General features: G+C 39.9%; 1 protein-coding gene across 1 annotated transcript in view; it reads right to left on the reverse strand.

Annotated features, from left to right (window-relative positions):
- The window catches only part of LOC102376924 (inducible T-cell costimulator), a 16,827-nt gene extending 3,606 nt beyond the window's left edge, over positions 1–13,221 (reverse strand). Inside the window, exons 1-5 of the mRNA XM_025196660.1 lie at positions 13,084–13,221; positions 5,394–5,435; positions 4,460–4,798; positions 1,991–2,103; positions 1,228–1,318 (exon numbers count right to left, since the gene is read on the reverse strand). Coding sequence (XP_025052445.1) covers positions 1,229–1,318; positions 1,991–2,103; positions 4,460–4,798; positions 5,394–5,435; positions 13,084–13,141 — 642 coding nt within the window. The 5' untranslated portion in view covers positions 13,142–13,221 and the 3' untranslated portion in view covers position 1,228. The remainder of the gene's footprint in view (positions 1–1,227; positions 1,319–1,990; positions 2,104–4,459; positions 4,799–5,393; positions 5,436–13,083) is intronic.
- Positions 13,222–14,487: the final 1,266 nt, after the last annotated feature.

Raw genomic sequence — 14,487 nt, forward strand, 5'->3', positions numbered from 1 at the left:
AGCTGCAGGAGAATAGGCAGTAAGGGAGTTAAAGGACTGCAAATAACTACTGGTTAGCCCAGGGCATGCAGGCTACAGATCACAGCTCTGCCCTGGCTCTGACCAAACTTTCCCTGTCACAAGATCCCAGTGACTCCAGAGCCGCCCGCTACCCAGCCCTGCTGCATGCCCTGTCAGCGTGGCTGGGGCCAGTCTCCAAGGCAACCATGGAGATTGGCCCCAGCCATGCGGGCAGGAGTTGCTAGGAAATGGAGTCCACTGCCAGCTGGATCCAGCCCACAAGCTGGACTTTGCCCGCCCCTGCTATATGACATTAGGGCAATAGGAAAGAGCTTCAGCTGAACTGAAAGAACAGCAGCAAGCTGTTCATTAGACCTAGGGAGCACACCTGACCATAGGAGGAGCTCAAGGAATATAAACCTGGGTTCCTGAGGCAGAGGAACTGGTGTTGCCCCAAATTCTGCAGAGTAAAGAGCTCCTGCCAGCCTAACCTGTCAGGGAGCGAAAGCTGCAGGCCTGGAGTTACACCATGAATTAGGAGAGAACCAGTGAGAGGGGAGGGGGCACCTGCAGCCATATGATGACCCAGAGGGACATTGAGAGCTTTTTTTTTAAGCAGGTTGCTGGCATTTTGTTCGCAGTTTATACCAGATGACCAGACTGTGGTTGTAGGGGTGGATTAGAGGCCATGTAACAGGGTGCCTGGGGCACTCTGGGTTTTAAGCCCTGAAAAGTGGCAGGGGAGCAAGCCTGGCTACAGCCAAGAGAGCCAAGGCCTGACCAAAATGATTGAAATGCAGGCAGGCTGAGACCAAGAAGCTAGGCCACAGGAAATGGGCCTAGGCTAGTCTACAGCTGGAGCAGCCAGTGGGCTAAGGCCAAGAGAGCTGAAGCCTATGTAGGCTGGTGAACAAGTTGTGTACAAGATCCACAAAGCATGGGCATGGTAATAGGGGAGGCTGGAGGTCATGACTAATGACCCCAAGGTGAGGGACAAGACTTTGGCAGCCAAGAATGAGAAGTGGTAGAGAGGTGAACTGAGGCTTGCTCCAGAATCATGGGGACAGCCTCCCTAAGGACTATAATATCCACCAATGCAAGGTGGAAAAGGGAGGGTACTCTGAGGAGCCAGGGTGGGGCACGAGTAGTTTGGCCAGCAGGGGACATCATGGCTACCCTCGGGAAATGAGTCTTGCTTAAGAGTGTAGTAAACAGACATAATACAACCTTAGAATCTTGGTTTTCTAGCTGCGGTCACTGCTGCCATTGGCATGTATTCACTATTGTACTCATGGGAGTTGGATTCACATTGCTTGGTCTGCAAATAGAAAAAAAATGCCATGAATTCAGTCTGCAGTCTCTAAGCCTTTCAACTCTTGTTTTTATCCTTTTAACAGGGCAGTTAATTTTGATCCAGAAGGATCAACAGTTGCCTCTATCTCTACTGCCAATTTTACCATGTTTTAATGGTATGGCAAAGTCAGAGAGGATTGATGTTCATCAACAGAGGTCACTCAGAAGTGGTACAGGACAGAATCTGAGATGGAAATAAAAAGTAAACTCTGTCTAACAAAAATAACAAATGGCCCTGGTATTTCTTCTGTCTCTGGGTGTTGGGTTCTTTAAGTGGTTTTCCTCCAAAATGTAACTGGAGTTGGAACAAAGATGATTGCTTGCCTTCTTGAAGAAACAATTAAGTGAATTGCTTGCCAAAGTGTTTTTGCTGACCTGTGCAGGATTCCTTCCCTTTTCCTATGGTTCCAGGTCTTTAAATCAATAAACAATTCAGTCATAGAAAAAATTAAAAGTGAGCTGCTGTCACCAATGACTCAACTTCAGTGGTAAATAAAAGTTCAATTTCATCCTCAAAACATTTAACACATGCTGAGTGTGTGTGCAAGTCAATCATATGTCTTGAATCGCACTAAATCAAGCTTCCAGTGCATCCCCTTTGGCATGAGTCTTATAGAGTCTTCTGGAAATTGCTTACCTTATTTCTTAAGCAGCAGGCTATTATACAGCAGATACAGGAAGTCATGAAGAATGCAGTCAGTCCAATAATTATCCATGATAGAAATCTTGGTAGAGTGCATTCTTCCTTGTCTTGAACAGAAAAGAAATCACTGAGGGTAAGCATTTTCTTCTAATTACAACATTTTAAGTAAGTTTCCCCTCCTTGCATAGGTGAGGCAGCAGAAATGAGTTTTGGGGGATTGATTTACGTGAAGTGAGGCAATGGATCAGAAAGATGCATTGAGTATTGAGCAGGATGTGGCAGTGGTCAGAGAAATTTGTGAGCAGAAGAGGTATCAAGTCTATTGGTATTGACGGCATAGTCAAGCCAAAGTATAAGGAAAGGAGACAAAGTTAAAGATGGGCTCAAGACAGTGTGGGCTTGCAGTCCAGAAGCAACCAATTAACTTGAGTTTAATGGATAACACAATGGAGTGTCAGTAAGATGACTTAAAGGGTGATGTGGTGAAAAGGATGGCAAGAAATTATTTGAAATTTATAGTTCTCTGTGTTCACAGGCTATGCAGCCAAGAATAGAAATCTTATCTGTGCCAAAGTGGCATTTTTGGCATTTGGTCAACCAAAAATGCCATGTAGATGACCAAAACTGGACACTTAGATGATGAGGAAGGGAATAGAGTGCCACCCTTGGTGTATATATTAATCTGTTTTAAGGCTAGATGAGTTCATTAAATCATCTGGTCTGATCACCCATATAAAAAAGACCATAGAGTTTAATTCAGGTCTTGTTTTGCCCAGGTGTTGAGGGAAGGAAAAGAACAGAAGAAGAAAGATGAGGAATCATAAGCAAGAACAAAAGAGAGGGCTTGGGTAGAAAGTTATAACCCTGTTTGGCTTGACAGGGTGATGAGCCACCCTGGAAGATATTGCTTAAAATTGAAAAGCAAGTAATATTAACATGGTGCCTATTAGAGGTGATGGCAGAACTCATAGCAGGTAGTATCATTCTTTGTAAATGTTGAACTACTCTGAATGAACAAATGGAGGGGCTCCTTCAAAGAAGTGAGCAGCATGTACTCGTTAATTGCAGTGGGAGATGAGAAACTCCACACAGAGTGGATCTTAAGACTGTTCTGTATTATTGTTATGAGTAAAAATATTGATGAGCAACTTCTTGCTATTAATGCTCTTGGGTAAATCTTAGAATGGGTTTTGTGTCCAGCTAGACTTAATTAAAAGTTTGCCTTCCATATCTTCCATAAATGATAGTAAGCATATATAACTTACAGCCAAGGTTAAGAGTACAGTATACACGAGCTAGCTTTTAGTTATCTGTCTTGGAAACCATTAAAAGTGGGTCTGATTTTATTCCACCTATTGGGCATGTAGTAGACTTAGTGCCTAGGGGCATATGTAGATGAAATTGAAGCGATGGGTTTTTTAAAACACCGCTTAAATTTAAGGCAAAGTAAACCCCCGTGTTACACACACACCTGTGCACTTACCTTCCTCTCCGACAGTGGGGAGGGGAGGGCAAGCTGCTGGTGGGCAGAGCAGTCCCTGGGCTGCAGGGTGGAGCTGGTGTTTCCCTCCATGGCAGCAGTGCCCCCCGCCCCAGGCAGCACCTGGGGCGGGCACCCAGCTCTGGTGGTCCCAGGGGGCACCACAGCTGTGGAGGGAAGCACCGGGCCCCCACGCAACTCAGGCAGGCTCCGAGGCGGGGGCAGAGGGGGAGGAGAAAATCAGGCTTGCCGCTTTTTTTTGTCTTGGACAGAGCCTGCCTTCCTGGACTGCTGCCAGGCTGCCTGCACGGACTTCTTGCAGAGTCCCTGAGCTGCACAGAGCCCGGTGCTTCACTCCGTGGCTGTAGGGCAGCAAACTAAAACTCCTCAGAGGTGTTTTAGTTTGCTGCACCCCAAGTCATTTAAGGCACATCACACCACCAAATTTGCTACAGAGGCTAGAATTACTACGCAATATGCTGCTGACACATGCAAACACCAATACCATTAAAGCGGTGCAAAAGCATTTAACTCGCTTTAAAGTGTTGGGCACGCATGCCTCTTGTTTCATCTACACACAACCTAGTGGACTTAGGCACCTAATTGCATGTCTGTTCCAATCTGTTCAAGTCTTTGAAAGTCTATATCGCATCTGCTGCGTTACAACAAAGAAGGGAGGAAAAGGAGGACCCATCCTTTTGTTTTAACAATTTTATAAGGCCTGGAGCAGAGTGGAATGGAGTTGCACTTAGGTTCCTTAATCCAGTTATGCACCTAATTAAATGCTGGGTAAATATTTGGATAGTTAGCCTGTGCTGAGCTTTGTGCAGCCACCACCACACTGCTACTGGTAACCCAGCTTTCTAGTTTAAAGCAAGCTCAGATATATCTGCACAAGATACAGCCACATCTTTCGCTGCAGTTAAATATTGAATTTCCCTGTCATTAAGGCCACAGTAAAGAAAGAGCAAAAGCGAACTTACCATGGATAAACAAATAGGTTTCATCCACCTTACAGTCTATATAGGGAGGGGGCAAAAGGATTTGCAGGCAGTAGATATAAATGTCACTGTGATTACGTTGCAGATTTTGGAGAATGAAAGAAGTGTTGTTGCCAAAATAATGTGGTTGGCAGTAGCTGCTTCCATTTTCAGGCACTGCCTTCCCCTCAGTCACATGGAGCGCACAGATAGACTGCCTCTCCCGTCCTTTCAGGAGTGTTATGCTGAAGTCAGTAACATTTTTGGGGCTGCTAATATTGAACTGGAAAATTCCTTTGTGAAATTCAACTTTCACCTGGGGGTCCAAAAAAGAAGGTTGTCCTGGAGAAAGAAGAATATAAAAAAAACAGAAGGAAGAGAATTTCCCAAAATAAAAATAAAGAGGTCAACTTAACCATAGTGTTGAAACCTAGAGGTGTATTGCTGTCTAGAAATACCTGTCATTGCAGAGCAGCTCACAATGAGTTACTCCCCTGTTAACATGAAAGAGAGAAAATATCCCATTCCACTTCCACCGTTGAATTGTATCCACTCTAGAAACAGTCAGTATTCCAGTGCTGAAGCAGGGGCCTAGATGTGCCTGTTCATATTCACAGTCTGAAATCTACATCCAATCTAGTTCAAAATGCTCACCAAGAAGTGAAGCCAAAGCTTATTACTTCACCTATTGGAGAAGCCAATGAAAAGTTGACCAAGGACCTTCTGGTGCCTTACAATTTACTTTTTTGGAAGAGTCAACAACTAATAGTGCTGAGAACTATTTTCTGGAGTGTCCTTGAATTTCAAAGTGCATTGTACTGGATGCTAGTTTCCTATTCAAAAACAATGTTTTGTGATTTATAAAGTTGTTAACAGCCCTGCCCTTTTAAGACAATGTATGCAAATTTAACTAAAAGTTTTTGAAAACGTCTCTTACCTAGGTCTTTGCATAGTGGACATGACAGGCATTGACCAGCTCCTGAAAAATAAAACAACATTTCCAACTTATAATATATGTAACGTGCTGCTAAGGTGATAACATTAGGAAATATTACTAGTGATGGGAGTACATCAAGTCACACCTAAATGCTATACAATAAAGTCCAACAATGCAGTAAAATCACTTCAAAATATTGAAATCACAAACTAAAGAGCACTAATTGATCAAGTGCTGATACTGGCCATTTATATAGTATTTGGAAATTTTCACAATATCTTTGCAAAGTCTTTTCTATACTTTGCAAGTAGAAACTGAAGCTCTGTTGTTTTCTCTCAAAACAGAGGGACTCTGCAATAGGACTAAAACTCTGATGTTATTGGTTCCCGTCTTCTGATGAGGGTCTAGACCTTACCTTTCTCTTTACAGAGCTGTAGAATCAGAAATTAATGTCACAGCTTACTAGTTAGAAAAATTTGTCTCTATTTCTCAGAGTACTTTTAGGGAGCTCTTCAAAAGTCACTTAGGGCCTTGTCATATGTGACACTTAAGGCATGTTACCTGCATTTAAAACACAAGCATCCACGCGTTCAAGCAAGAAAACACATGCTAAGTACTGTCATATCATAGTAGTTAGGACTTTTGGGGCAAGGAATATCTCCAGATCATGTTAAGTAATACATGTTATACTATGGTGGAACTGCTCTACGGAGATAATACAAGCAACTCTCACCACTGCATCCCAGCAGTTTCAAGACCGGTGACCTGGGAGGGCTGGGACGGACAATCAGCTCTTTATCAACTTCACAGCTGGCTCCAGCCCTGTCCAGAGGACTGAGTTCATAATAAGCATTACTGTATGACTGTTCAGAAAACTTTCTAATTCATAGTATGCTTTCTACAATCTAAATAAAACACATGCTAAGTGTCCTGTGTCACAAGGCCCTTGGGTGGAAGCAGCTATTCTCGGGTACTTGGTTTTACTTTATTAAAGAAATAGAAAGAAAATAGGGAAGAGTTTTGATTGGCCACGATATTATTGTATTTCAGCACTATCAAGAGGCTGAAGCAAGAGTGGGCATCGCTGCACTTGCCACTATATGGAACCATAATATTTCTCAGTCCTTGCCCTAACAAGCTTGCAGTTTATGGTCCCAATCCTGCAAACACACAGGCACATAAAGTTATTCACATGCTTAAGTCACTGCAGGCAGGATCTGACTCAGTAAGTTGTGTTTCTGGACTTACATGATCTTTCATGTTTCTAACTTTGTATTCTTTTGATGTCTTCCTCACCCACTCTCTGCCCACTGATGTAGTATAATGAATGATATGCTAATAGAATATGTTTAATACTTATGCTAATACATTTAGAAATATGCTCTGATGCGTTCAGTTGTAAAATATTATATAAACAGCAATTATTATTGCCTCCTATATAACTGACTCATTCTTTTCTTTGGATATCACATTACCTCTGGTTCACTGAGTACAGTCAGTTACTCTTCTCTGATGCTACTGTAATTCTAATATCTGTACTGCGCTCAGGTCTATTACCTCCATGTGTGATAGCAGCCAAGATATCAGTGTCCCATTCCCACTGGTGTGGGGATAAGGCAGATGGGCAAAACATGTTACTTGCCAAAAGTTGTAGGGTCCAAGGTGTATTTTGCTGATCCAGATGTGTAGTACAACAAAATAGCAAGCACAGACAATGTCTGAAATGCATAGCTTTACAATCTTGGTAAAGCTGTAGAGCTGGTTTATGCACTCATAATAGCATTGTCCCACTGACTTCAATGCGACTAACTGGAATAAGGTACTATGCATCACTAGTAAAGAAGTCAGAATTTGGCCTTTCATTGGTGAACCACAAGCCAGCAAGTCACAGACCACAACAAATCCCCCTTAAAAACAGGCAAGTTTTCAGTATTTGCCTCCTATTTTACATATTAATTCCTTAAAAAAGATTTAAAACTGTTTCCCTTTGCATCATCACTTCACTGAAGTCAGAGGGAATACACTATTATTTTGAGTGCTTAAATGTGCACAGGGCTTACACAGCCACATATTTCAGTCTTAAAGCTCCTGTAACAAATTGTGTCTTAAATTCTGATCCCCCCCTGGTGGCTGATAGAGAATAACAGGCTCATTTACTATCAGCTAATGGAATTATTTTTAGAGAGAAATCTGTGCTTTTGTGCCTGGAGGTTGTGGTTTTTATCCTTGTTGATGGTCAATGATGAAAAAGGATAGGAGTAGGGGATGCGACTATGTGGGCACATGTAAAAGGGTTTTCTCTTCCCCAGTAAACAATTTTAACGCTCAGTTAATGTCTTAAAAAAACCCGTACACCAGCACTACTGTGCAGTAGTAAGAGTTACTACACATTGACTTAGTACTTGGTTTTCCAAGTACTAAACTTAATGTGCAGTAACTACAGTGCATTAATAAATGCATAGATGCATCCAGTATGTTGCAAATGTTAGCTTGTTAATAGTTTTTCAGGGACCCAAGCAGGGTGAAATGCAATCTTAGTCACCTAAGTATACTTAGGAGCTTAACAAGTAAAATAAAAGTCTGGCTTTTCAGCTAGCAGTTTCAGTATCATACTTTGAGCTAATGTTAGCTTTACCAACAAAAGCCCTGCATAAATGGAGAACGTCATGAAAAGTTGCAAAAGTTTGCAAGATGACTAGTAAATAAATAGTAGCAAACATTGTTTCTATGCTTCCAATGAATGTTGAGTGAAAATAAATTGACAAATTATGAGAAACTGAATCCTTAGAATTGAAGCAGATAGCTAACTTCAGTCACAAATGTGCAGCTTTAACAGATGATATAGCTTCCCCTGTTCATCCAATGATTTACTAATAATATATCATCCTTCTCATTGTCATAAACCATTATGGTCTCAATTATTTTTCTTGGTCTTTTCTGGGGAACCTGTTAGCACTTGGTAGTCACTGACTAAATGAGTTGCAATGCTACTTCCTGAAATACATTTAGGCAAAATGCACATTTGGTGGGGGTCATAAATGAAGAGAGTAAACACTGTTGGCTCTTGCTTACTAACATAAATGTTTGGAAAGGTTTACATATAGTACATTCCTAATACCAATGGAAATAGAAATAAAAGAACATCTGCTACTGTAAAGAGCATGCAAAAGTGCCTCCACTCTCTTTACTTTTTCTTTATTACACAACTTGGAATTGGGACATCTGACTTAGGGACATCTGAGGTTTATTTTTTCATTAGAAAAGCAATATAATAGCCATCTGAAGTAATGCAAGAGTGGTATGAAGGCTTTGGGAACAGGGTGAAAATGTTGCACTAGTTTCACAGTCAGGTAGCTATGGACTTCAGAGAAGTTATTGCTGATATAGGTTGTTGTAAGTTAAAGGAGAATCTGGCTACTTACCTTGCTGGTTCAATTGGGCCAATGGTTTAATATAAAAATTGCACACACACACACACACATACTTCTGTATATAATATAGAATTATAATATCTTTCTATATAATGTATAATATATGAAAGTATATATTATACATTATATAGGAATATATTATAATATGGATATATATTTGTATGTATGTATGTATGTGTCTGTGTATATAATTATATTGATTCCCAGAAAGCTTAAAAATATATTAAAAATTATTTCAATCATGTTGACATGCATCTTTAGTTTTAATCTTCAATGCAGGGGATATTCCACAGGGCACTTCCTTCATTCCTAGAATAGCTGCTGCTGGGTACTCTGTGGCAACAGAAAGGTGCTGAATTTGCCAGTTGGTTATCAGTCATCTCTGATAATTTGAGCTCTTGGGTTTCAAATTGGTCTGGGGCTGGCTCTGTCATTTGCCAGTAGCACAAGGAAAAATGCAGCTCTCCGTAACCAAATTAAAAAGATAAATTAGATTTCCAATTAAATTGGAATTGGTTAGAATTTGGATTTGAGGATGGAAGGGATAGTCCTGAGTTGGCTGAGTGTTTTTTTAGTTTAACTCTCAAGACAGTAGTGCACTAAATAAAAACTGTAAATATGATATCAAAACCATGTCTTCTCTACCAAACAGAGGCATTTCACACCATGATTTTAGGTCATGTCTAGCTTTGAGGCTAAGCTTGGGGGAAGAGGGAGGGCTTCAAGCGTTTTTTTTTGGGTGGAGGCCAGTAGCATAGTGAAACAAAAACAATTTTTAAATCACTATAATTTTTTAATCGGTATAATCCAGGAAGATGTAACTGTAAACTCAGTGGGAATCAGGGCTCATAGAGCAGACCTGTCCTTTCAGCAAAGGACATGGCAGTCAGAGATGCGCTAAAAAAACAGGGACAAATCCAGGGGGGTGCACTGATACATGTGCACCCCCTTTGATTCCTCCTGCACTCAAAGTTTATAACAAACTGCTGGGCAATGGCAGCAGCACTTTTTAGTCAGGCTGTGCTGCAGAAGTCAATTGATATCATGGCTCATTATAATCTACCTGATCCCCTCTAAACTCTTCGTTCCATGGGGGTCAATGACCCTCCCTTCTTTTTACTGGGTTCCACCAGTCAAGCTATCTTTTGTTCTGCAATTTAGCTGCCTATTAGCTGTTCCTGATAATGAAGTCCCTATTTCACAGTCCTGAAGATTGTTATTAACTTACTCCAATGAAATTATATTTACTTTTCCTTCGATCTTAAACTGAAAAATACAGCCCTGGGCCCCTACCCAGCTATTAAAGCTTCTAGTTTATTTTAACTGGAGAAAAATATGTGTTGTTTTACATGTGATGATGCACCTCACATTCTGCACCCTGCTTTTCAAAATTCTAGATCCACCCATATTAAAACCCATCTATATTTTACGTTGTAAGATATCAGAAAAATGATGGTGGTCGTTATTAATATGTCAGCATTTGCTACTGTGTCATTTGAGATTTTTCTCTTTGTCACAGAGAACTAAATACATTTGAATGTATATAGATGAGTTTGGAATAGGAAACGTATCCATGGCAAATCCACAGAAACAGTTTCTTAAAATGCTGCTGTATTTTTCAGCTGGCAGCCTTTTAAAATGCTTGGATATATCTTTCAAATGGCTGATCTCTTCCATAAATTATTTGTATCACTGTAGATGTGTCTTAAATCACTAAAGATTGTTTCATCTCCTCTTGTCTATTTTAGTAATAATAATAAATAAATATGACTGTATATGTTGAAAGCATTTTAAGGGGGAAAAAGAATCTTCAGAGACTTTATTTTTCTTTCACAGGAATTTTCAAAATTAGCCTTTTCTCTCTAGTTGCTTTTCCTTTTCTCCAGAGTTCTACATTGAAGGTCAACAACATTTCAGTATCAGAGCAATTGTTTGCACCCTTAAAAGTACATATTCATTCTGTGTATGCGCAAAGTCTTTTCCAGTGAGTCCAGCTGTATTAAAATAGAATCATAGAAAAGTAGGGCTGGAAAGGACTTTCAGAGGTCATTTAGTCCAACTTCCTGCCAGAGTCAGAGTCAGGATCATCCCTATTCAAACCATCTTAAAGAAAGCCATTGTCTAACCTATTAATAAAACTACATAGTCAACCCTGACAACCAGAAAGCATGGTACACTAACCTGCCACAGGTAAAGCAGGGGGACAGTGGTGACCAATGTCCTGCTGCCGTGAGGCTTGTTAAAATAGGCTAGAGAGATGATAGAACCAAGGAAGAGAGCCATGCCCCTGCTACAGAAGACAAAAAGCACCAGTCGTTACCAACCTGACCACTGGGTAAAATTCCTGCCTGACCCCAACTATGGTGATCCTGAGCAGAGAGGCAAGACACTCTAGCCAGAAACCTCTGGGTTTAAGTCCCAGAAGGAGCATAGGCACAACTCAAGCAAAATTCACAGCCTTGACTGCAGCCGATCCCCAATGCTTTTGAGGAACATGATGCGGGGGGCAGAACAAACAATCCTGACACATACAGCACCCGGGGGGGCAAGAAATGTGGGGGAAGGAAACCCCCCTTTTGTGGCAACCAGCAAAGCCAGAAGCACGGGAAGTACTTAGTGTAGAGTTTAGGCTTAGCTGCTCGGTCATCCTTCTGCTTACGTTTAGCTCCTAGGTCATCCCTGATTAATATTTATCTAACCCCTTCTTGAACACCTCCAATGATGGAGATTCCCCAGCTCCCTTGGGGAGTCTATTTCACTGCCTCGCTGTTCTAATAGTGAAAAAGATTTTCCTGATACCCAATCTGAACTTATTTTGCTGCAACTTGAAGCCATTGGTCTGTGTCCTACTCTCTGCAGCAAAAGAGAAAAGGTGTTTTTCCTCTTCTTTATGGAAGCCTTTCAAGTGTTTGAAGACTGCTATCATGTCCCTCCTTAAGTGCCTTTTCTACAAGCTGAACATGACTATTTTCTTCAGCTTCTCCAATCATGTTGGGTGGATCTGTCAAAATTCATCAGTGAAAAAGCTAACAATTTTGGTCTGTGATTTTCATTAGCAGATTCAGTGTAACGGTTCATTGAGACAAGAAGCAACTCACACGCCTTTTAGAGATACTGAGTTAAATCTTTGCCTTATTTGTGTCAATGCATTTAACCATTGAATTTCCAGAGGACCATACTTTTTTTGAGTCACCTTTAAGACTGCAATACCAACTTTATACTAGTTAACCTTCAGAAGGATATCTTTCCAGCCTAAAGGGCTACATGCTATTATTTTAATATATATACAAAAGCTTAATACCTGTATAAGACACTAGAAACACTAAAATTCCACAGGAAGACCTTAAACTCTTATTTATTATTAGAATTTCAGCAGCACATTCTTCTAGTGGCCTTAAGCATAATCTTCAAAGGATCAAATGCAAATGGTGTTTAGTAAAAATACACAATAAATTCCAAGCTTCAGAGAATTGTTGCTTTTATAACAAATCATACTATATCCTATGGCAATACAGGGATCACAATAAGAAATCCCATTAATGAAATATTAACTAAACTGCTAACTAGCTCTAGAATTATTGGTGATTACGTGGGTTTCAAAGAGGTTAAAAAGAATATAACTTATGGTACTTTTTGTATACTGAGATACTGAACTGAATCGCATAAAATGCTGCATCGGTTTCTAGTCACATTGGAACCATCATCCAGACCCTTTTTAAGTTATAGCAGTGAGGCAATGAGAATGATATATTCTCTTTTAAACTACTCTGAATTTTCTCTCTGAAATATAATAATAGACAACTCCTCCAGACCATATATATTTTCTTAGTTAAGAACATACCTCTTACAAATATGATCGTATTTAATGTCAGAAATTCAGTATGCATCTCCTTACTCACTTGTTATCTTATTCTTAAACTGTCTACTATGGCTCAGTGTGAAAACTGCCTAAAACACAACAGTATAAATAGCTAAAAGGTCATTCTAAGCATGTGAACAAAGAATGTGAATGACCAAGTTTCTTTTTTTTGGTCTCTCATAGACAGAACTGTCTTGTGCTGGCAGACATTCTGTTCTTGCCAATCTTTGTAGTATTAGGAAGGCTAATAATGACATACCTTGTCTTGGTGACTATTATTAAAAGTCTCTTACCTGTCCCCTTCCCAACTTTCATTCTCCATCTACTTTCTGTATTCTTTGTGTGTCATAAATTCCTCATGGATAATATTGCAAAGAGCAAAATCCAAAATGCTACTTACCATATAGGGTTTCAAAGTGAAAGCAGAGAAGACAGAAAGTTAAAATGCCTGACTTCATAGTTGTCTAACAGACACCAGTCACAGCCTTCCGTCTGTTTTGAAGGAACTGAGAAGAATTCATATTTGCCTGTGTGTTGTCTGTTAAATAGGAAAGGAAGTGGTTTGTGAGTAATAGGGGAATTGTACCATCATTTAAAAACTCTTCAATTTAACCCATGACAGCATTTTAGCTCTGTCAGCATTTATTGTGCTGTCACCCACAGCCAGGAAGGTGAAAAAAATTGTCATTATTGTCTATGTAACTTAATAGACAACAAGGTGCCATTGACATTCACTTCCATGCTACGTAGTTTTAGCTTAACATAACATCCCTTATCATCACCTGTTACCTGTAATAAAACTTGCAAATAGCCAGTGGCCAGCAAAAAGTTCTTCCATAAGCAAAATATTTACATCAAATTTCTTTCCAACTGCCCCCCCCCGCCCCAATTATTCTCGAAAATAATTTGATACTCTTTGTTTTAAAGTTGTTAGTTGGTACAGTAAACCTGAACTGATGGCTTACTGGTCTGAGTATTGTACCTGGAACAGCTGGAGTTCAATGGAAACACAGATTCCAATGACAGCAGGGTTAGTCCTTTGTCTTTGTGGGAGATGATAGAGATAAAGTCTACAGTTTATTCTACATGGACATTAAAGATCCTTTGGAATTCTCTGTAGAAGTGCGGGATTTGATCAGTGTTATCAATCAAAATTTTCTTTCTAGTTGCATTTGTGTAGCATGCTGTGCTCTGGGGTGGTGCCTAGAGACAGCTGCATATCAGGGCTGTTGCACTGTATGAGGTTTAGGAAATGTTTTAGGATCCTTTAGGATAAAAAGTGTTATGCTTACATACAAGTGAATCTTTATATGTGTCTATAATAGTTACCAATATAACTCATTGATTACTGGGAAAACAACTCATGAATGTACACTTCAATTCAAGTGTATTAAAATATTAGGATTCCTGGATTTACAAAAATCATCTGAGTTCAATGAATGTACTCCAACTGTCAGAAATGATGTGTTATCAATTCAAGTACAGGGCAGATATTTCAAAAAGTGACATTAGTTCCCTCTGTATTTTCTTTGTATTTTATCATATCATTTGAAAATAATAGGACTAGTTTATGCATGATTTGGAAACTCCAAATCATCAAAATTTTGTTCCATGTGAATACTCTTCAACCATTGTCTTACTCTCTGCTTTCTCAAAAAGTGCTTTTTAAAATTTTGGCACAAATGTTAGGCAACTTTTAACACGAATATTGCAACAGCTTCACAATCATCCTTTGGAACAAGGTTACTTAAGTTTTATTGTACTGGACCAGGAGTTAACAAAGATGATTTTAGTTTCAGAAATG

Source organism: Alligator sinensis, unplaced genomic scaffold (assembly GCF_000455745.1).
Source record: "Alligator sinensis unplaced genomic scaffold, ASM45574v1 scaffold755_2, whole genome shotgun sequence".
Classification (NCBI taxonomy): Eukaryota; Metazoa; Chordata; order Crocodylia; family Alligatoridae; genus Alligator; species Alligator sinensis.